Source organism: Bufo bufo, chromosome 3 (genome assembly GCF_905171765.1).
Source record: "Bufo bufo chromosome 3, aBufBuf1.1, whole genome shotgun sequence".
In the NCBI taxonomy this organism is placed as follows: Eukaryota; Metazoa; Chordata; class Amphibia; order Anura; family Bufonidae; genus Bufo; species Bufo bufo.
Genome location: NC_053391.1, coordinates 544109619 through 544134961, shown reverse-complemented (window position 1 = coordinate 544134961; position 25343 = coordinate 544109619). Strand labels below are relative to the sequence as shown.

At 43.3% G+C, this 25343-nt stretch overlaps 1 protein-coding gene across 5 annotated transcripts in view; it reads right to left on the bottom strand.

The window, feature by feature from the left end:
• DGKH (diacylglycerol kinase eta) overlaps positions 1-25343 on the bottom strand; it is a 227219-nt gene that overhangs the window by 64896 nt on the left and 136980 nt on the right. For all 5 annotated transcript variants that reach the window (XM_040425413.1, XM_040425411.1, XM_040425415.1 and 2 more), the window contains 2 exons: positions 11552-11656; positions 9592-9724 (listed from right to left, as the gene is read on the bottom strand). In XM_040425413.1, the coding sequence (XP_040281347.1) occupies positions 9592-9724; positions 11552-11656 (238 nt within the window). The remainder of the gene's footprint in view (positions 1-9591; positions 9725-11551; positions 11657-25343) is intronic.

Sequence of the window (25343 nt, the reverse complement as noted above, 5' to 3'; positions counted from 1 at the left end):
CAGAGAGAGCTGAGCCTGTAGGTGTATCGGCAACACCCCCATTGCTCCTAGTGGCTCATTTGTATACCGGTATATTAAAACAATTTTTCTCAGCAATGCGGGCACATATGAACATGGCACCAACACAGATGCCTTCAGCTGCCAAGTGCACATGCAACAGGTCAGCCAGTGTCATAGGTACAAATCTGCTGACAGGGAAGCAATACTTTTGATGACGTTATAGTAGTGAAAGGGGGTTGTCTAACCTCAGACATTGGGGACACGTCACTAGGATATGCCACTAGTGTCACATAGGTGTTGGTCCCACTTCTGGGACCCACTCCTATTTCAAGAACAGGTACTCCGAAGTGAACGCAGCCATCCTGAATTAATTTCTATGGGAGTTCCAAAAATAGTCAAGTGCAGACAAGAGGTGTATGGAGTGGTGGCCACGCTTGTGTGGTGTGCTCCCTTTCACTTTTGGTGGCCCATCATGGCACATACATATATGACGTTGGTGGTATATCCTAGCTATATGCCACTAATGTCTGATATGATATAAACCCCTTTAAGTAGTCATAGCTTACAGAAAATCTGTCTTCATGGAGATTCCTACGGATTGTCCTTCACTGGACCACTTTTGGTAGGGACAAACCTCTGCATGTAAGAAATACCCCACAAGACCTGCGGTTTCAGAGATGCTCTGACCCAGTTGTTTAGCCATTACAACCTGGCCACTGTCATAGTCAATCAGATCCTTGCACTTCACTTTCTAAATCGTTTATCCCACCCATTGTCAGAAGATAAATCAATGATACTCAGTTCTCCTGACAATGGTTTTAGGCTGAGTTCACACGGGCGAGTATTCCGCGCGGGTGCAATGCGGGAGGTGAACGCATTGCACCCGCACTGAATCATGACCCATTCATTTCTATGGGGCTGTTCACATGAGCGGTGATTTTCACGCATCACTTATGCGTTGCATGAAAATCGCAGCATGCTCTATATTGTGCGTTTTCCACGCAACGCAGGCCCCATAGAAGTGAATGGGGCTGCGTGACAATCGCAAGCATCCGCAAGCAAGTGCGGATGCAGTGCGATTTTCACGCACGGTTGCTAGGAGACGATCGGGATGGAGACCCGATCATTATTATTTTCCCTTATAACATGGTTATAAGGGAAAATAATAGCATTCTGAATACAGAATGCATAGTACAATAGCGCTGGAGGGGTTAAAAAAAAAAAGGAAAAAATAATTTAACTCACCTTAATCCACTTGATCGCACAGCCTGGCATCTCTTCTGTCTTCATCTTAGCTGTGTGCAGGAAAAGGACCTGTGGTGACGTCACTTCGGTCATCACATGGTCCATCACATGATCCATCACCTTGGTAAAAGTTCATGTGACGGACCATGTGATGACCGGAGTGACGTCACCACAGGTCCTTTTCCTGCACACAGCTAAGATGAAGACAGAAGAGATGCCGGGCTGGGCGATCAAGTGGATTAAGGTGAGTTAAATTATTTTTTCCTTTTTTTTTAACCCCTCCAGCCCTATTGTACTATGCATTCTGTATTCACAATGCTATTATTTTCCCTTATAACCATGTTATAAGGGAAAATAATACAATCTACAGAACACCGATCCCAAGGGTTTGGGTACCAAACTTGCCGATTTTTCTCACGCGCGTGCAAAACGCATTACAATGTTTTGCACTCGCGCTGAAAAACCCACACCTTTTCCCGCAACGCCCGTGTGAACTCAGCCTTAATGTTTTGGCCGATCAGTGCACGTCCAACAGCCGATTACCTCATGAGGGTGATCAGAGCTTGTGTTGTACACATGTTCGGAAAGATTATCCAACAGCAATCTCATGTGTATTGTCATCTTAGATGGTGAACCCCAATGACGACAGAGCCTGATGTGGTCACCAAGTGTGGGATATCGGAGTACCAGGAAATAAGTGATGGGCTACTGGGCAGGATGAAGAGGACTCTAAATGATCATGCCCTCGTGAACATGTTAAAGATTTACTGTATGTATCTTGGACTTTCCTAATACTGTCAATTGTGCAGAAAAAAGATAAGGTTTCTGCAGATTTAGAGAACAAGATGACTGATATCAAAGAAACGTCCTCGAGAAAAACATCAAAGCAAAGACTCTGGTAAACAAGTCAGATCTATAGAAAAGGGATAGAAGCTTACACCTTGGTCAAAACCAACAAAAAAAAAATGCTATAATGAGTCAATTCTTCCTCCTTCTCTATTAGCTTGTGGCCACAAACCAGACTTTTTACATATAACTAAGAAAAAGTAATTAGCCCACCACTCTCTGGGGGCTCCATCTAAGAGACTGACCAGGAATATGCCTGGAAGTTCTTCAGGTGACCGTTAGTTAACAAAAGCCAGAAGACAATTGCCAATATGGAAAAATACTTTTACCCTACAGTCCAATACCGCAGCTTCCTGAGATACTGTAGGTTGAGAGCTTTTACTTAGAAAATCCATAATCAGTAAGTTTTCCTAATGCCTTGGAACAGTAGAGTCGGCTCAAGAGCATGTGGCTGTATGGCAAATGGGAAAGGTCTCGCTACAAAATCAAGTCTAGTATTGTTTGTAACTGTAAATTGGATAGAACCGGCACTCAAACAATCGGAGTATACGTGGAAATGAATTAAAAATTGTTTATTAAACAGTAAACGCTAATTTAAGCTATATCCTGTGTACATCAGGGTAAAATTCATAAAAATGACATAAAAAGCATATAAAACATATGTGTAGACCAATTGAATATATATCTCTGTTGTAGAGAGATCTCAATGCTGAGCACAGCAGGCTGCATCCGTGTCCCCCCCTGTATAGGTGAGGCTATTGGATCGCAGGCGTCTGTGACAAAGCAGAGTTAATGGATTTGAGATATATTCAGTGGTATATTTGCATACAATAGTGGTATGTTTAGATGGATTCAATACCATATATCCCACATAGTCTTAATTGCATATGATTGCACCAACGTATAGGATGAGGGATAAAGGATAATCAAATGTGGTCTGTATTTTGAACCGTGGATAGATTGTCCAGCAACTGTAGCGGTCTCAGATTCAAAGTCAATTATCCAGCACGTCTGTAATCACAGTACCTGTGCCGCCTCTCATACAGAAAATCAGTATAGTTCCACTGAACTTGATGTTACTCACTGTGTCCCCGTGTAGGCTCACTCGGTTAGGTCTGCGGAGGGATTTCTACCGTGGCGTCCCACGCTTCAGCCTTTCTCCGCTGTGTTTGTGTCGGGTCCGGTTTACACTGGGACCCCGTCTCTACTCTCGCGAGAGACCTGTATTCGACCTGTATTGGCTGTTTCAGCTGTTTCACTTCGGTGAGTCTTACAACACTTCTTTGATCTTCTGTAGGTGGATATATTCTCTCCGTCTTTTTAGTACATGGCCATGCACCGCTGAGATGATTCTTTCACAGGTAATACGCCCAGACGCGTTTCGAGATATCTTATCTCTTCCTCAGTGGGTATAACCTGTGAACACTAGTCTTGTGTTTTATATACTCTCATCTTGATTAATTAATTGCTTTCACCTGTTCCACAGTTTATGTGAGGAAATCGAGGCTTTGCTTTTCATTAACCTTTTCTTTTCCATATAATATTTTTATCTTAGAATCCTCTTTCAATAACATTAATAGTATCAAACATCTCTGCATATATATATATATATATATATATATATATATGTTCACATATGGCAACTATATAGTCAATTATAAAAAAAAAATAATACATAAAAAATACATAAAAAAGGTGAATAAACCACTATATTATTATATGTTAGCAGACATCTGAAGTCCTACATTGTGGGGAAATGTTTTTATATCACCATCATGTAGTAAATAATTCTCCGCACATATATTCCAATATGAATATCCTGAGATATGGATATCCATGGTCGTCTCATTAGAAATTTTTGAGATTTTTTATGTATGTCAGTCCTGGGTGGTATAGCTCAATTCCCATCCTCTTAAAGCCTGATTAGCTAAATCTCAAAATGCTGTGGAATTATATTATTGTTTTTTGGGATATAGTCCTCCTTTCTAATCTATTTTCCTTCCTATATACATCTTTTTCCATAGTCTTTGTTTCTAATTTCGATATAGATCATACCTGCAATTTTCCAGCAATTTTTAACAGTTGCGTTTTTTTATTGCGGTTTTTTTCTGCGGTTTTTATGGGGATGCGTTTTTTTCAAAAAATTTCTTATTTTTATTTTTATATATATATAGGATGGTTTAATCTTCCCTATGTTTAGGGGATTTTAATTCCATAGATATTATATTTTCCATTTTTCTATATCTCAAAATCATTCCTTGTTTTTTCATAGTCAATCTTTATTTTATACTGCTCTTCATAACTTACATCTCATAATCTAAATAGAACCAAAAATCTCCAAGTCTGAATTCAACCCCGCAGGGAGGAGACTGCCAAAATCATAGATTCTTCTGGACTCAGCCCGTGACATTCTCATAATGTGATTACCTCCTCTCCAGTGTATGTCCACCTTTTCCAGGGCCACAAAAGAGAAACCCTTGGGGTCACTATTATGTGACACTTTAAAGTGTTTGGATAGAGAATGATTTTCATATCCTTTTCTAATATTATTTAGATGTTCTGTTATTCTCACTCTCAAGGGTCTTTTAGTTCTGCCAATGTATTGTTTCTGGCAGGGGCACTGGAAAAGGTAGACAACACTGGAGGAGTCACATGTCAAGCAACCCTTAATATCCAAACTAAATTGATTTTGAGTGGATTGGACCTTACTTATCTTTTTTGGGAATGTTGAGTTTTTACACCCCGAACATCTCCCACATCTATAAAACCCATTCATATTCAGCCATTTTTGGAGTGTAGGTGCCTCTTTTTTCTTGTGATTAATTATTGAAGGTGCTATTTTTAAACCTAGGTTAGGTGCCTTGGTGAAAGTGATAAGTGGGGAAGTGTGCAACATAGGTCCAATGACCTTATATCTTAGTAGAAAGTGCCAATGTTGATTTATAATGTGCCGTACTTGTTTAGATTGTGAACTGTAAGGTAAAATTAATCTTAATTCCCCTTCCTTATTTGTGTTTTTGTGAGTATTTGGCTGAAAAAAGGTCTCTCTCTCTGTTTCTCTTATTTTTATCAGAGCGTCCGTCAGGACTTTTTCGGGGTAACCTTTACATTCAAATTGTTCTTTCATTTTGAGGGCCTCAATTTCAAAATCCACTTCCTCGGTACAATTTCGCTTTATACGGCGAAATTGCCCTGAGGGAATATTTAGTAGCCACTGGGGTAGGTGGCAGCTTGTGAATGGTATAAAGCTATTTTTTGCTGTTGGTTTATAATGGGTATTACACCTGTATTTATTGTCACATTGTGTAATCTGAATGTCCAGAAACTCTATAGATACTTCCTTAATCTTGGACAAGAAGATCAAATTTTTGTCATTTTTTTGTCCTGAATCAAAATGACAAAAATTTGATCTTCTTGTCCAAGATTAAGGAAGTATCTATAGAGTTTCTGGACATTCAGATTACACAATGTGACAATAAATACAGGTGTAATACCCATTATAAACCAACAGCAAAAAATAGCTTTATACCATTCACAAGCTGCCACCTACCCCAGTGGCTACTAAATATTCCCTCAGGGCAATTTCGCCGTATAAAGCGAAATTGTACCGAGGAAGTGGATTTTGAAATTGAGGCCCTCAAAATGAAAGAACAATTTGAATGTAAAGGTTACCCCGAAAAAGTCCTGACGGACGCTCTGATAAAAATAAGAGAAACAGAGAGAGAGACCTTTTTTCAGCCAAATACTCACAAAAACACAAATAAGGAAGGGGAATTAAGATTAATTTTACCTTACAGTTCACAATCTAAACAAGTACGGCACATTATAAATCAACATTGGCACTTTCTACTAAGAGATAAGGTCATTGGACCTATGTTGCACACTTCCCCACTTATCACTTTCACCAAGGCACCTAACCTAGGTTTAAAAATAGCACCTTCAATAATTAATCACAAGAAAAAAGAGGCACCTACACTCCAAAAATGGCTGAATATGAATGGGTTTTATAGATGTGGGAGATGTTCGGGGTGTAAAAACTCAACATTCCCAAAAAAGATAAGTAAGGTCCAATCCACTCAAAATCAATTTAGTTTGGATATTAAGGGTTGCTTGACATGTGACTCCTCCAGTGTTGTCTACCTTTTCCAGTGCCCCTGCCAGAAACAATACATTGGCAGAACTAAAAGACCCTTGAGAGTGAGAATAACAGAACATCTAAATAATATTAGAAAAGGATATGAAAATCATTCTCTATCCAAACACTTTAAAGTGTCACATAATAGTGACCCCAAGGGTTTCTCTTTTGTGGCCCTGGAAAAGGTGGACATACACTGGAGAGGAGGTAATCACATTATGAGAATGTCACGGGCTGAGTCCAGAAGAATCTATGATTTTGGCAGTCTCCTCCCTGCGGGGTTGAATTCAGACTTGGAGATTTTTGGTTCTATTTAGATTATGAGATGTAAGTTATGAAGAGCAGTATAAAATAAAGATTGACTATGAAAAAACAAGGAATGATTTTGAGATATAGAAAAATGGAAAATATAATATCTATGGAATTAAAATCCCCTAAACATAGGGAAGATTAAACCATCCTATATATATATAAAAATAAAAATAAGAAATTTTTTGAAAAAAACGCATCCCCATAAAAACCGCAGAAAAAAACCGCAATAAAAAAACGCAACTGTTAAAAATTGCTGGAAAATTGCAGGTATGATCTATATCGAAATTAGAAACAAAGACTATGGAAAAAGATGTATATAGGAAGGAAAATAGATTAGAAAGGAGGACTATATCCCAAAAAACAATAATATAATTCCACAGCATTTTGAGATTTAGCTAATCAGGCTTTAAGAGGATGGGAATTGAGCTATACCACCCAGGACTGACATACATAAAAAATCTCAAAAATTTCTAATGAGACGACCATGGATATCCATATCTCAGGATATTCATATTGGAATATATGTGCGGAGAATTATTTACTACATGATGGTGATATAAAAACATTTCCCCACAATGTAGGACTTCAGATGTCTGCTAACATATAATAATATAGTGGTTTATTCACCTTTTTTATGTATTTTTTATGTATTATTTTTTTTTTTATAATTGACTATATAGTTGCCATATGTGAACATATATATATATATATATATATATATATATATATATATATATATATGCAGAGATGTTTGATACTATTAATGTTATTGAAAGAGGATTCTAAGATAAAAATATTATATGGAAAAGAAAAGGTTAATGAAAAGCAAAGCCTCTATTTCCTCACATAAACTGTGGAACAGGTGAAAGCAATTAATTAATCAAGATGAGAGTATATAAAACACAAGACTAGTGTTCACAGGTTATACCCACTGAGGAAGAGATAAGATATCTCGAAACGCGTCTGGGCGTATTACCTGTGAAAGAATCATCTCAGCGGTGCATGGCCATGTACTAAAAAGACGGAGAGAATATATCCACCTACAGAAGATCAAAGAAGTGTTGTAAGACTCACCGAAGTGAAACAGCTGAAACAGCCAATACAGGTCGAATACAGGTCTCTCGCGAGAGTAGAGACGGGGTCCCAGTGTAAACCGGACCCGACACAAACACAGCGGAGAAAGGCTGAAGCGTGGGACGCCACGGTAGAAATCCCTCCGCAGACCTAACCGAGTGAGCCTACACGGGGACACAGTGAGTAACATCAAGTTCAGTGGAACTATACTGATTTTCTGTATGAGAGGCGGCACAGGTACTGTGATTACAGACGTGCTGGATAATTGACTTTGAATCTGAGACCGCTACAGTTGCTGGACAATCTATCCACGGTTCAAAATACAGACCACATTTGATTATCCTTTATCCCTCATCCTATACGTTGGTGCAATCATATGCAATTAAGACTATGTGGGATATATGGTATTGAATCCATCTAAACATACCACTATTGTATGCAAATATACCACTGAATATATCTCAAATCCATTAACTCTGCTTTGTCACAGACGCCTGCGATCCAATAGCCTCACCTATACAGGGGGGGACACGGATGCAGCCTGCTGTGCTCAGCATTGAGATCTCTCTACAACAGAGATATATATTCAATTGGTCTACACATATGTTTTATATGCTTTTTATGTCATTTTTATGAATTTTACCCTGATGTACACAGGATATAGCTTAAATTAGCGTTTACTGTTTAATAAACAATTTTTAATTCATTTCCACGTATACTCCGATTGTTTGAGTGCCGGTTCTATCCAATTTATATTTACTTACTAGAACCAAGGGGTGTTTTTGAACTTGTGCACCTACCGTGGCAAATCATAGTGAGCCACCTGCTTAGTATCCTTTGCGTATCATTGTTTGTAACTGGACATAATAGGGATCATATACCAAAAAGCATCCAATAAAATGGAGCAAAACCATCCAAAAATAACGTATGCCATATGAATTGCTGGACATTTTCACCCTAGATGTGCTTTTCTTTCCTTCTGCTGCAGACCAAAGAGTACCAGGTTCCTACTATTAGTAGGTGAGGACACTTGGGTCCAAATTATTGTAGCCCTCGCTGCTGAAGACATCTTAGGAACCATGAATACCTCCAGATTTCTAGCATGTCTGCTACTGAAATGAATTTTAGGCTAAGGCTAGATGGCAACTTATTTATGTGCAACATAAGATGGCAATGTCATGCCGCCACATTAGTACCAGTGACAGAAAATGTGGCCCGCACAAGGTACTGGGACATGATTTGAAGAGCAATCACATTCCCTATCACTAGTAGTGATTCCAGCATTGTGGCATTGTGATGTTATGTCATGCATACACAAGTTGCTCTGTACTGCCGGCCTAATGGTCGCTTTTAATGTATTCTTTCTTCTAATTGTGGGTGTAGAATATACTGCCACTCACACACTGATACATAGATGACCAGCATATTTTATCCACCATGATTGATTTATTATAAAATGTATCAGTCAATGTTTTTATTGGAAAAGAATATTACATATTTTGTCATGTCAATTAGAAGGAAATGACACGAATAACGGAATTTATACCATCCCAGAAAAAGGAAAGTGGTATGTTATTTGGAATCGCATTAAGGGCGCATTCACTCAACCATAAGCGTTTTTTGGTCTGTAAACCGTAGATCCGCAAAACACAGAGGCATGTCCTATACTTTACCGCAGCATGTAGACCCATTGAAGTCAATGGGTCTGCGCCATGATACGACATGCAAACGGCTGGTATCCATGTTTGGCGGGTCTGCGGATAGCAAAACACAGTCGTGTGAATGCACCTCTACACGAAGATCTTTGCAGAACACCAGTAACATAAAGGTTTTCGCGCAGTATCAGTGATACGAACACAAAAGAAAAGAAATTGGGAGAAGAGGTTGAAGACTCCTCCAGTCTCTCGGCCATTCTGATTAGCTACCATTTTAGATCACACGTAACATGTAGGCAGTTATAATATTCAGTTGTCACATACCTTCACAAGACAGCCCATGAGAGGTGACCCCCGAGAGGCTTTCCCGGCACACATTACAGAAGGTAGGGCGGGCGTGGGAGCAGGCGTACCAGTTATGCATTCCTGAGAAATGTTCCACATTAAACTGTGCGGTCTAACAAGGGAGAAGTTGAGACAAAATTTGGCAGTACAGCTACGGTACATCAATAGTATGCACTGACAATCTAAAAGCACACAAAAAGAAAAAAACACAGCGCAGGATCTGACGGTTTAAACATAAAACCATTACACCGCATTTCATTCATTGTGAACAACCAAACAAAAGCCTCCAGTTCTGCCTGAACGAGTAGATCAAAAGCCATTTGGTCACCAAGTAGTGTCACCAAACCGGATGACATCAGGCAGTTTAGGATGCAATTTATCCAGCAGTATGTATGTGACACCATGTGGATTTCTATCGGATTTTGATGTATTTTATTTGTAAAATGTGGTTATGACAAGAACAGGAGGGATGCAATGTTTTTTTCCTACCTTATTTTCCCCCCCAAAAAAACCTGGTGGTCAGATGTTAGCCTTAAGTCAATATGAAATATATAAAATGTACTACAAACTGTGCACTTTTATGGCTTTTTTTTTTTGGTCATTTTTTTCCCCCCAAAACAGCATGTTCCAAATATGGCGTTTTTTCTCACATTTACAAGCTACTGTATATGACTGGAAAACGCATGACAAAAATGCATGTTAAAAAAAATCATTTTAAAAAAGCCACCAAAAATGCTTTAAAACATGCATGAAATGCATTTTTTAAGCCACAAAAAGCACAAATACATATACAGTAATAAAAACTTAAGTGAAAGGACAGTATAAGGCTGTGATGGCTAACCTCCGGCACTCCAGCAGTGGTAAAACTACAACTCCCAAGATGCACACTTGCTTGGCTCTTCTCAGAACTCCCTAGAAATGAATGGAGCATGCTGGGAGTGGTAGTTTCACCACAGCTGGAGTGCCGGAGGTTAGCCATTACTGGTATAAGGTATGTACAGACACACTCGGTTCAGTAGTCTGTCACTTACATGTTAATGTGCTGTATTTTGGGAGAACTGACAGGTTATTCCTTGAAATGCGATGCCTGCGTCCCTAGCAAGAAGTTCTAGATATTTATGGCATGCATTCTCCCCCGACCTCCTTATTAAGGTGCATAGGGAGAAATCTGTGGGTGGTCGAGGAGGCTATACTGTATATCAGGAAAATAGGATGTAAGTGATATACATGCTCTTTTTAGCATAATTGTTGCTCTTATGCTTTTACCAATCTCGAAAATAAATCAAAACTAAACTCACCCATCACAGGTACAAAACAAAAGAAAATGAAAAATTCCTATTCAACTGTATTTGACATAAAAAAGAAAATATCTTTGCTATACTGCTAGAAATATTTTTCGGAAGTGTTACCTGTCCACATAAATGCAATGGAATAAACATAATAAAACACTTGACTAGTACAACTTCCTAAAATGTCAGAAGAAGGCTGGCTCGCCGCTTTATGGTCAGATGATCTAACGCCCCGGCACTACAAAATGCACTTAAAGGGATTGTGCACCTTTTGGGGCGGGCAGACATCCGAAGGGAAGCATACTTGCCCGCTTCCCAGCTCCCGTTTTAATGTCGCTGACCACAGCGGTGACTCGTTCGCCTTGCGTCGTGTCAAATGGTTATGTGATGCAAGGGAGGCAGGTCAACCCTGCGGCTAGTGACGCCTGCAGTGGCGTCAAAGCGGAAGTCTCCAGGCAGCCGGGCGGAGATGCCAAGGCTGGGAAGAGAAGGAGCTTCGCAAGTCTGCCAAACAGGTGGATTTGCCCATCCCTCCAAAAGGTACGCAGCCACTTTAAATCAGTAACCTACAGTCAGAGTGGCAATTACCGTCTGAGGTCACCGCTCGGCACATCTTACAAGTTTCATTTCATCACAAAGATATTTCCTACCTCGTAATGCTCTCTGGATTGCACCGACTTCAATGAGCTGATCCAATCCTCCATTTCTTTCCTGTTCTCTGCACACAATATGAGTCTTCTAAAAGGAGTGATTATCTGCGAGAGACAAAAGGAGTAAGAACATTTTAAAAAGCTGCGGCTCTAACAGAGTGTGGCAGCGCTGTGAGAGCTGAGCGGAGATCCAGGGAACGCGCCTCACTTGCTCTGATCAGATGTTCTTCAGAGCTGCATAATCATTTAAGCTTTGCATACTGTCTTCATGAAAAATGCTGTGTCTGAGAGTGGGGGGAGAAGACCACTTTCATCTCCCTGTAAACCACCGCAATCCTGATCCCAGCAGACTCATTTGTAAGATTTTTGTTACGGAAGGGAAAAAGGGAAGGAGCAAAAAGTCTTCCCTGATAAGACTCTGAAGGTTTATGACGGAGAGGCTACACAATCCCTTCGCTCTCTGGCTGGAAATGGCTTCACACCACACAGCCGTCAATACACAGACCACCACCATAAAGGGGTTCTCCACCCTGGACACTCCATTCTCGCTAAAAGGGTTTCTTAACAATAAGCTGATCACAAAGTGTTCAGCTCTTATCTCTGGGGAAAACCTGGTAGTCCTTTTACCAAACCTGCTGCAAGGTTATAATGAGCACCGATCAACGATCTCACAAACTGATCGGTGCTTATTGAAGAAGCCTTTATACCAACCGTACAGTGGTCTCGCAAGTTACATTATAAACTGAAATCATTGTAACTTGAGTCCATAACTCTAAAGAAAACTAGTTATTGGATCCAAAGCCCCGAAATGTCATGCCAAGATGACAGAAAATGAAGATTTAAGAAACATAAGAAGATCACCAAGACAGATAAAGCAAGTCCCTTCATATAATAGTCAGGAATGGATGCTGGAAGCTGGAAATCACCATCTATGGTGAGGACAGGAGCTTCTTCAGGGTTTTGTGTAGTACATCCATGGACCAGAAAAATAAAATGAAGCTGCTTCTCACCTGGTGTCCAAAGGAACGGCTCACCGGGCACAGATAGGGGGCAGCACAGAACATGTAGTACCACAGAGATAGGGGGCAGCACAGAACATGTAGCACCACAGAGATAGGGGGCAGCACAGAACATGTAGTACCACAGAGAAAGGGGGCAGCACAGAACATGTAGTACCACACAGATAGGGGGCAGCACAGAACATGTAGTACCACACAGATAGGGGGCAGCACAGAACATGTAGTACCACAGAGATAGGGGGCAGCACAGAACATGTAGTACCACAGAGATAGGGGGCAGCACAGAACATGTAGTACCACAGAGATAGGGGGCAGCACAGAACATGTAGTACCACACAGATAGGGGGCAGCACAGAACATGTAGTACCACACAGATAGGGGGCAGCACAGAACATGTAGCACCACAGAGATAGGGGGCAGCACAGAACATGTAGTACCACAGAGATAGGGGGCAGCACAGAACATGTAGTACCACAGAGATAGGGGGCAGCACAGAACATGTAGTACCACAGAGGAGATACTAGACACCAACACAGATCTCATACTAGTGAAACGGCAACGTTCATTGCTTGTGTCTGAGGCATTGTGTGTTGAGTCTACTTTCAACTTACGCTGGATGATTGAATGTTGAAAATATTGCACCCCGAGGCCATTGTTTCTTGAGGGACCATTGTATTATTGCTTGTCCTTCAGTTTACATCTCCTGTTTACTTGGGAAGCATTTGTACACCGACATAAAACATCCGATCAGTTGTCGTCTGATGGCAGCCCTGTTTACATGGGGCAATGATTGGGAGCCAGAGTTTTTATGAATGCTTTTTTAGCCAGTACAAAAAGAGTCCTAGGTGTTCAATTTCCCTGCAGTGCCACCACAGGGACAATTAATTACTGAACGGAGTCTACTGAAATCAATAGGTTGTCTGTGTAATGCAGGACAGGATAGGCGAGACGCTCCCCACTATGTGAGATGGACATCCAGAGAAGAGAAGTCCTCCTCTCCACTACTACTTCAGAATCTCATTCCTTTACAAGGCTTATGAAAACGAATTTTATAAACTGTACAATCCCTTCAAAAATAAAAGGGTGTCTCATATATATCTACCACTTCAGTATATAATCACTGCTTGCATTAACGAGGCACGTTCTTAAAATTCTAGTTAATAGTTGTTTTTGTGATTGTGTGGAAAGAAGGAAGTTTAATAGAAATAATAAAGAAAAAGTGATCAGTAACGCATCTCGGTTTTCTTAGCAACACGGTTATATTTATGTCGTAGTCAAATCATTTCAAGAAAAACAAGGAACGTATCATACTCATTCGATGCAGTCATTTTAGTTGTGAAGGAACTGAAACCTTCAATTTAAAAGATACTGAAATTAGAATAGACCTGCATTTTGCCATTTTGACAAGGAAAAAAATAAAATAAATAAAAGTCTTTAGTAATAGAAACTTGCACAGGTTCCATACATGTTATCATACAAAAGAAGGGTTTTCACATTGTGTCTACAGAATAAAGCGCATCAAAAGTGGGAGACTGGCTGACTGCATGGAAACTGTGTGGGAGATCTCTGATGGAACAAGATTCAGCAATAAGGAAAATAAATGAGCACGCTTCACCTTCTATACCCCGTACAATGGATTATTTTTCTTCCGAAAAAATGCGCTTCAGCTACTCAAGCAGGCAGAACCCGCTGACCCTGTCAATTCAGCAACACCATCTTGTAATTAGCCAGACTGAGAAGCCATAGCACTTCCTAATCATACTTGCATCAATATATATACTTTTAGATGTCAAGGATCAACACTAATATTAGTACGAACATGGTACAAAAACATGTGATTATGTCCAAGCATAACTGTATGGCAGCTCTCATCGTCCAAAACTACACTACACAGCCCGAGGGTAACTGTATGGCAGCTCTCATCGTCCAAAACTACACTACACAGCCCGAGTGTAACTGTATGGCAGCTCTCATCATCCAAAACTACACTACACAGCCCGAGCGTAACTGTATGGCAGCTCTCATCATCCAAAACTACACTACACAGCCCGAGGGTAACTGTATGGCAGCTCTCATCATCCAAAACTACACTACACAGCCCGAGCGTAACTGTATGGCAGCTCTCATCATCCAAAACTACACTACACAACCCGAGTGTAACTGTATGGCAGCTCTCATCATCCAAAACTACACTACACAGCCCGAGGGTAACTGCACGGCAGCTCTCATCGTCCAAAACTACACTACACAGCCCGAGGGTAACTGTATGGCAGCTCTCATCATCCAAAACTACACTACACAGCCCGAGCGTAACTGTATGGCAGCTCTCATCATCCAAAACTACACTACACAACCCGAGTGTAACTGTATGGCAGCTCTCATCATCCAAAACTACACTACACAGTCCGAGTGTAACTGTATGGCAGCTCTCATCATCCAAAACTACACTACACAGCCCGAGGGTAACTGCATGGCAGCTCTCATCGTCCAAAACTACACTACACAGCCCGAGGGTAACTGTATGGCAGCTCTCATCATCCAAAACTACACTACACAGCCCGAGCGTAACTGTATGGCAGCTCTCATCATCCAAAACTACACTACACAACCCGAGTGTAACTGTATGGCAGCTCTCATCATCCAAAACTACACTACACAGCCCGAGGGTAACTGCATGGCAGCTCTCATCGTCCAAAACTACACTACACAGCCCGAGGGTAACTGTATGGCAGCTCTCATCATCCAAAACTACACTACTCAGCCCGAGGGTAACTGTATGGCAGCTCTCATCATCCAAAACTACACTACACAGCCCGAGCGTAACTGTATGGCAGCTCTCATCATCCAAAACTACACTACACAGTCCGAGTGTAACTGTATGGCAGCTCTCATCATCCAAAACTACACTACACAGCCCGAGCGTAACTGTATGGCAGCTCTCATCATCCAAAACTACACTACACAACCCGAGTGTAACTGTATGGCAGCTCTCATCATCCAAAACTACACTACACAGCCCGAGGGTAACTGTATGGCAGCTCTCATCATCCAAAACTACACTACACAGCCCGAGGGTAACTGTATGGCAGCTCTCATCATCCAAAACTACACTACACAGCCCGAGGGTAACTGTATGGCAGCTCTCATCATCCAAAACTACACTACACAGCCCGAGCGTAACTGTATGGCAGCTCTCATCATCCAAAACTACACTACTCAGCCCGAGGGTAACTGTATGGCAGCTCTCATCATCCAAAACTACACTACTCAGCCCGAGGGTAACTGTATGGCAGCTCTCATCGTCCAAAACTACACTACACAGCCCGATCGTAACTGTATGGCAGCTCTCATCATCCAAAACTACACTACACAGCCCGAGCGTAACTGTATGGCAGCTCTCATCATCCAAAACTACACTACACAGCCCGAGCGTAACTGTATGGCAGCTCTCATCATCCAAAACTACACTACACAGTCCGAGTGTAACTGTATGGCAGCTCTCATCATCCAAAACTACACTACACAGCCCGAGCGTAACTGTATGGCAGCTCTCATCATCCAAAACTACACTACACAACCCGAGTGTAACTGTATGGCAGCTCTCATCATCCAAAACTACACTACACAGCCCGAGGGTAACTGTATGGCAGCTCTCATCATCCAAAACTACACTACACAGCCCGAGGGTAACTGTATGGCAGCTCTCATCATCCAAAACTACACTACACAGCCCGAGGGTAACTGTATGGCAGCTCTCATCATCCAAAACTACACTACACAGCCCGAGCGTAACTGTATGGCAGCTCTCATCATCCAAAACTACACTACTCATCCCGAGGGTAACTGTATGGCAGCTCTCATCGTCCAAAACTACACTACACAGCCCGATCGTAACTGTATGGCAGCTCTCATCATCCAAAACTACACTACACAGCCCGAGGGTAACTGTATGGCAGCTCTCATCATCCAAAACTACACTACTCAGCCCGAGGGTAACTGTATGGCAGCTCTCATCATCCAAAACTACACTACACAGCCCGAGGGTAACTGTATGGCAGCTCTCATCGTCCAAAACTACACTACACAGCCCGATCGTAACTGTATGGCAGCTCTCATCATCCAAAACTACACTACACAGCCCGAGGGTAACTGTATGGCAGCTCTCATCATCCAAAACTACACTACACAGCCCGAGGGTAACTGCATGGCAGCTCTCATCATCCAAAACTACACTACACAGCCCGAGGGTAACTGTATGGCAGCTCTCATCATCCAAAACTACACTACTCAGCCCGAGGGTAACTGTATGGCAGCTCTCATCATCCAAAACTACACTACACAGCCCGAGGGTAACTGTATGGCAGCTCTCATCATCCAAAACTACACTACACAGCCCGAGCGTAACTGTATGGCAGCTCTCATCATCCAAAACTACACTACACAGCCCGAGCGTAACTGTATGGCAGCTCTCATCATCCAAAACTACACTACTCAGCCCGAGGGTAACTGTATGGCAGCTCTCATCATCCAAAACTACACTACACAGCCCGAGGGTAACTGTATGGCAGCTCTCATCGTCCAAAACTACACTACACAGGCCGAGGGTAACTGTATGGCAGCTCTCATCATCCAAAACTACACTACACAGCCCGAGGGTAACTGTATGGCAGCTCTCATCATCCAAAACTACACTACACAGCCCGAGGGTAACTGTATGGCAGCTCTCATCATCCAAAACTACACTACACAGCCCGAGGGTAACTGTATGGCAGCTCTCATCATCCAAAACTACACTACACAGCCCGATCGTAACTGTATGGCAGCTCTCATCATCCAAAACTACACTACACAGCCCGAGGGTAACTGTATGGCAGCTCTCATCATCCAAAACTACACTACTCAGCCCGAGGGTAACTGTATGGCAGCTCTCATCATCCAAAACTACACTACACAGCCCGAGGGTAACTGTATGGCAGCTCTCATCGTCCAAAACTACACTACACAGCCCGATCGTAACTGTATGGCAGCTCTCATCATCCAAAACTACACTACACAGCCCGAGGGTAACTGTATGGCAGCTCTCATCATCCAAAACTACACTACACAGCCCGAGGGTAACTGCATGGCAGCTCTCATCATCCAAAACTACACTACACAGCCCGAGGGTAACTGTATGGCAGCTCTCATCATCCAAAACTACACTACACAGCCCGAGCGTAACTGTATGGCAGCTCTCATCATCCAAAACTACACTACACAGGCCGAGGGTAACTGTATGGCAGCTCTCATCATCCAAAACTACACTACACAGGCCGAGGGTAACTGTATGGCAGCTCTCATCATCCAAAACTACACTACACAGCCCGAGCGTAACTGTATGGCAGCTCTCATCATCCAAAACTACACTACACAGTCCGAGTGTAACTGTATGGCAGCTCTCATCATCCAAAACTACACTACACAGCCCGAGCGTAACTGTATGGCAGCTCTCATCATCCAAAACTACACTACACAACCCGAGTGTAACTGTATGGCAGCTCTCATCATCCAAAACTACACTACACAGCCCGAGGGTAACTGTATGGCAGCTCTCATCATCCAAAACTACACTACACAGCCCGAGGGTAACTGTATGGCAGCTCTCATCATCCAAAACTACACTACACAGCCCGAGGGTAACTGTATGGCAGCTCTCATCATCCAAAACTACACTACACAGCCCGAGGGTAACTGTATGGCAGCTCTCATCATCCAAAACTACACTACACAGCCCGAGCGTAACTGTATGGCAGCTCTCATCATCCAAAACTACACTACTCAGCCCGAGGGTAACTGTATGGCAGCTCTCATCGTCCAAAACTACACTACACAGCCCGATCGTAACTGTATGGCAGCTCTCATCATCCAAAACTACACTACACAGCCCGAGGGTAACTGTATGGCAGCTCTCATCATCCAAAACTACACTACACAGCCCGAGCGTAACTGTATGGCAGCTCTCATCATCCAAAACTACACTACTCAGCCCGAGGGTAACTGTATGGCAGCTCTCATCATCCAAAACTACACTACACAGCCCGAGGGTAACTGTATGGCAGCTCTCATCATCCAAAACTACACTACACAGCCCGAGCGTAACTGTATGGCAGCTCTCATCATCCAAAACTACACTACACAGCCCGAGCGTAACTGTATGGCAGCTCTCATCATCCAAAACTACACTACTCAGCCCGAGGGTAACTGTATGGCAGCTCTCATCATCCAAAACTACACTACACAGCCCGAGGGTAACTGTATGGCAGCTCTCATCGTCCAAAACTACACTACACAGGCCGAGGGTAACTGTATGGCAGCTCTCATCATCCAAAACTACACTACACAGCCCGAGCGTAACTGTATGGCAGCTCTCATCATCCAAAACTACACTACACAGCCCGAGCGTAACTGTATGGCAGCTCTCATCATCCAAAACTACACTACACAGTCCGAGTGTAACTGTATGGCAGCTCTCATCATCCAAAACTACACTACACAGCCCGAGCGTAACTGTATGGCAGCTCTCATCATCCAAAACTACACTACACAGCCCGAGTGTAACTGTATGGCAGCTCTCATCATCCAAAACTACACTACACAGCCCGAGGGTAACTGTATGGCAGCTCTCATCATCCAAAACTACACTACACAGCCCGAGGGTAACTGTATGGCAGCTCTCATCATCCAAAACTACACTACACAGCCCGAGGGTAACTGTATGGCAGCTCTCATCATCCAAAACTACACTACACAGCCCGAGGGTAACTGTATGGCAGCTCTCATCATCCAAAACTACACTACTCATCCCGAGGGTAACTGTATGGCAGCTCTCATCGTCCAAAACTACACTACACAGCCCGATCGTAACTGTATGGCAGCTCTCATCATCCAAAACTACACTACACAGCCCGAGGGTAACTGTATGGCAGCTCTCATCATCCAAAACTACACTACTCAGCCCGAGGGTAACTGTATGGCAGCTCTCATCATCCAAAACTACACTACACAGCCCGAGGGTAACTGTATGGCAGCTCTCATCGTCCAAAACTACACTACACAGCCCGATCGTAACTGTATGGCAGCTCTCATCATCCAAAACTACACTACACAGCCCGAGGGTAACTGTATGGCAGCTCTCATCATCCAAAACTAGACTACACAGCCCGAGGGTAACTGCATGGCAGCTCTCATCATCCAAAACTACACTACACAGCCCGAGGGTAACTGTATGGCAGCTCTCATCATCCAAAACTACACTACTCAGCCCGAGGGTAACTGTATGGCAGCTCTCATCATCCAAAACTACACTACACAGCCCGAGCGTAACTGTATGGCAGCTCTCATCATCCAAAACTACACTACACAGCCCGAGGGTAACTGTATGGCAGCTCTCATCATCCAAAACTACACTACACAGCCCGAGCGTAACTGTATGGCAGCTCTCATCATCCAAAACTACACTACACAGCCCGAGCGTAACTGTATGGCAGCTCTCATCATCCAAAACTACACTACTCAGCCCGAGGGTAACTGTATGGCAGCTCTCATCATCCAAAACTACACTACACAGCCCGAGGCTAACTGTATGGCAGCTCTCATCGTCCAAAACTACACTACACAGGCCGAGGGTAACTGTATGGCAGCTCTCATCATCCAAAACTACACTACACAGCCCGAGCGTAACTGTATGGCAGCTCTCATCATCCAAAACTACACTACACAGGCCGAGGGTAACTGTATGGCAGCTCTCATCATCCAAAACTACACTACACAGGCCGAGGGTAACTGTATGGCAGCTCTCATCATCCAAAACTACACTACACAGCCCGAGCGTAACTGTATGGCAGCTCTCATCGTCCAAAACTACACTACACAGCCCGAGCGTAACTGTATGGCAGCTCTCATCGTCCAAAACTACACTACACAGGCCGAGGGTAACTGTATGGCAGCTCTCATCATCCAAAACTACACTACACAGGCCGAGGGTAACTGTATGGCAGCTCTCATCATCCAAAACTACACTACACAGCCCGAGCGTAACTGTATGGCAGCTCTCATCATCCAAAACTACACTACACAGCCCGAGCGTAACTGTATGGCAGCTCTCATCATCCAAAACTACACTACACAGCCCGAGCGTAACTGTATGGCAGCTCTCATCATCCAAAACTACACTACACAGCCCGAGCGTAACTGTATGGCAGCTCTCATCATCCAAAACTACACTACTCAGCCCGAGGGTAACTGTATGGCAGCTCTCATCATCCAAAACTACACTACACAGCCCGAGGGTAACTGTATGGCAGCTCTCATCGTCCAAAACTACACTACACAGGCCGAGGGTAACTGTATGGCAGCTCTCATCATCCAAAACTACACTACACAGCCCGAGCGTAACTGTATGGCAGCTCTCATCATCCAAAACTACACTACACAGGCCGAGGGTAACTGTATGGCAGCTCTCATCATCCAAAACTACACTACACAGGCCGAGGGTAACTGTATGGCAGCTCTCATCATCCAAAACTACACTACACAGCCCGAGCGTAACTGTATGGCAGCTCTCATCATCCAAAACTACACTACACAGCCCGAGCGTAACTGTATGGCAGCTCTCATCGTCCAAAACTACACTACACAGGCCGAGGGTAACTGTATGGCAGCTCTCATCATCCAAAACTACACTACACAGTCCGAGGGTAACTGTATGGCAGCTCTCATCATCCAAAACTACACTACACAGGCCGAGGGTAACTGTATGGCAGCTCTCATCATCCAAAACTACACTACACAGCCCGAGCGTAACTGTATGGCAGCTCTCATCATCCAAAACTACACTACACAGCCCGAGCGTAACTGTATGGCAGCTCTCATCATCCAAAACTACACTACACAGTCCGAGTGTAACTGTATGGCAGCTCTCATCATCCAAAACTACACTACACAGCCCGAGCGTAACTGTATGGCAGCTCTCATCGTCCAAAACTACACTACACAGCCCGAGCGTAACTGTATGGCAGCTCTCATCATCCAAAACTACACTACACAGCCCGAGGGTAACTGCATGGCAGCTCTCATCATCCAAAACTACACTACACAGCCTGAGTGTCCAATTTGCATAATAATTTGGAACGCAGTGGTAGCATATAATAATTTCTGCCCAAACTGTCGCCAATGCTGCAACCTACTAACAATAAATTAGTCCATCACCAGTAACACTAACCTCACAGTTTAAGAACATGACTACTCTCCAAAACGACATAAAGGGCAAATTGAGGACATCCCTTCCATACAATCCCAGGAGATTAACACAATAACTCAATGTGTGCACAGTTCTTCCCATAGTGGCCCCTCCATGAATGATCATAAAGACTCCAAGCAGTGAGATGCCATAGTTTCAACTGCACAAACCCGCCATGTCAGGTGTGTCTGCACAATCTAACATAAGCTTTTACAGTTTGTGAACAATAACAGGGCTGTCCAATACTTTGAACAGGACATCAATAACTGATGGTGGGGGACCAACGTTCTGCGCCGCCACTGATCAGCTGTTACCATGTAGCTCCGCTGATGGAAGCAGGCACCAGAACCGCACAGCTCTGTCCACTGTGTAGCACTTCACGTCAGTGGGAGCAGTTGTCAGCTCCGTCCAGTATGGATGCGTAGTGTCGGCACCAGAACGGCTGCACTGGCGAAGGTGTGGGATGTCTCCTGAGGAGTCGCCATCAATATAGAAATACAGGACAACCCCTTTAATTAAATGCATTTTTTTTTAACAAATCAATCATAAATGGCTTTCAGAGTTTTGTTACAAGGGTTATCCCAGGAAAAGTACTACCTACCCACAGCATTGTGGGGGTCTGACCACGGGAACCCCAAGGTTGAGGGTTCCTGGATCACCCCAGTGAATGGAGCAGCAGTGTGCTTGTCAGTCCACTGCTTTATTCACTTTCATGGAGCTAGACCTCACTTCGTCAGTCCCATAGAAGTCAATGGAGAGGTGGACTGACATGCTCTACCATTCCATTCAGAAAGGGGACTCAGGGACACCTCATTCTCAGGGTTGCTGGGGGTTCCAGCAGTTGGACCCCCCCTATAATAAGATATCTGCAACCTATTCTGTGGATAGGTGATACTTTTCCCAGGATAGCCACCTTAAGTTTACAAGGAGTATATGGAGCAGTAGACTAGCATACTGGATGCCTCTGTGTTCGCACAGATAGGCTGGATAGGCAAAAAATAAGCGTCAACAAATAGATCTTTTGTGGCTTTAGGGTAAACTGTATGGGTTCCGGATAAATACAGTAAGTCCATGTCATTGTGGTTCTGGCAGTACGAGTCGGTAGCCTACCACCCCTTGCTTGTGATGCTATGTAGAAAGCTTTGAAGTGATATCTTCCTGTTTGCTTTCAGTGACTGTACTGACTAGCAGTGCACTAGAGAGGAAGCTGAGCAGGACAAGTGCCACAGGAGCCAAAATATGCATAGTTAGGTCACATCTGTGTTGGAGGCGACGCTTGGGCCCTCTGTGGCAGATTCTGCCAAAAAGAGAGGACAAAAAAGGTCTGCATTCAGCTAAAAAAGTATAAAAAATGAACCTCATTAGGGTCGACGTGGTGTGTTTGGCTCCATTGGTTTCAGTTGTGTGCCACATCCGGCACCTCTGTTATTTTCGTGGTTCTGCTCGGCTAACGGAGCAGAACAATGGAAATAACTAGTGCAGATATAAACATGGCCTAAGGCTAGGGCTACCCGCGGCCAGGATTGTTGAGTAGCGGTGATCGCCGCATTGGATTGAATGGGATCGCCGCATTGGATTGAATGGGATCGCCGCATTGGATTTCTTGAGACGATCCTATTCCTTTCTATTTAATCATCGCTACTCAGGGATCCTGGCCGCGACTAGCCCTAGCCTAAGAGAAACACTATGATAAGGTATAGCCCCTCAAAGTAAAAATACCAGTAAAGATAACAAAAAGCTACAAGCCTGTAATAACAGAGTACACCTAAAAAGTAGTAGAGGTTTACAACTAGTTCTATCTAATGGGAAGAGGGCAGCCCACATCTAAAATGAGAATGACTGTATTCACGGTTATTTTTAACTGTAAGATTCTAGTTCTGTTTGGACGAAGAACCAAAAAAAAAAAAACATTAAGAAAGTGAAGAAATGGAAATAATAGTGTCAGTAAGTGAGCGCTGCAATGTGAAAAGCAGGGAGCTCATTACAGCCATAACAGGAAGCAGATCATGTAAAAGTTAATTGAGATGCACAGAGACGTGGGTGGCATAACGGCTGAATACTCCGCTGGAGTACTGTTAGCAGGAGAAAAACCCACCACAGACCGCGCTTCTACATTTTAAGGATTTACAGGAGTTTTTAAAACAAAAAATGACAAGCCTGTCACTATGCAAAGGCAATGCAATCTGTTATAGAGCAGGAGGAGCTGAGCAGATTGATATTGTTTTACGGGAAAAGAGTCAGTAAAACATCTCGGCCCTTCCTCTGCTTAGGAGTCCAGTGGGCGTATACAGTACAGACAGAACAGGGCCTTAAAGGGGTTGTCCGGTTTAGAACTACCCCTTATATGAGCATCGGAGCAAAGAAATGCTTTGATAATCTCCTTTGCCCTGCGCTAAATCACGCAGAGCAAAGACATTTATTTTTAAATTTAGATACGGTGACATACCGCGCTGTCCCTAGGGACTACTAGGCGGAGGCTTCAGTCTGGCAGTGAGCCCGATAACATCACTGGCACCAAAGGGACAGCTTTAGAGCTGCCCTAGCCTGTAAAACTGCTAGGGCAGCGCTAATGCCCACCCATCAGTGCCGGTGATGTCACCGAATACACTGCTAGGGGGAAGCCTCCGCCTAGCAGTATAAAAACGAACAAAAAAGCTGACACGCATATTACAGGGCCTGCCTGGGTGAAAATGTGGTTATGTCTGGGTTCATCTGTGAAACTGGACAACCTCTTTAAATGTATAAATTACAAGTTATATTGAATGTTTTTCCATAAAACTATATCAATCTGCTCAGCTCCTCCTGCTCTATAACTCTGCATTTTCATGGTGAAATAGACAAAAAAAATAAAAAATCGACATCTGCCACGCCTCTAGCCTTCCATACTGCCTCATACCAGCTTCAAGGAAGAGCCAAATAATCTAGGGCTAATAATGCATATTTACACACGTCATCCTGAAACCATGCCGTAGTGGGCTAGTCAGGACTGGGACACGGGTGGCAGGTCATAGACATCCTTTAAGAGGGGGCCTGTTAGTTCTCTAATATTTCTGTTTTAGAAAAAACGTTTACGTGTACTGTGCCCTCTGTTATTCCTCCTGAAACATATGAACACATTTACAACTGTGCTTTCCCCTTGCCCATGGGCGGTGTGCCTATACAGTCTGACATTTTCAGGACTAATTGGGCAGACTGCGCAGGGACACGCCCCATTGACATGGGGGATGATAACGCCCAGTCATTGATCTTTTCATACAGTTCCGGAAAGAAGAACAGAAGAAATACACAAATCAATGTCTTAAGAAAACATAGTCAAGAATTGCAATTTTGCGACAAATGCAGAAATTTACTAACTCCCCCTCGTTTCCTCTTCCTTTTTATCATGTTTTCTATAACGGAGGCGAGCTGCTCCAGAACCAGAGAGCTCAGGATGAACAATGCATTGCATCAAATGGAGGACGGTAAAAAGAGACGGTAAACAGCACTGGTAGATGGA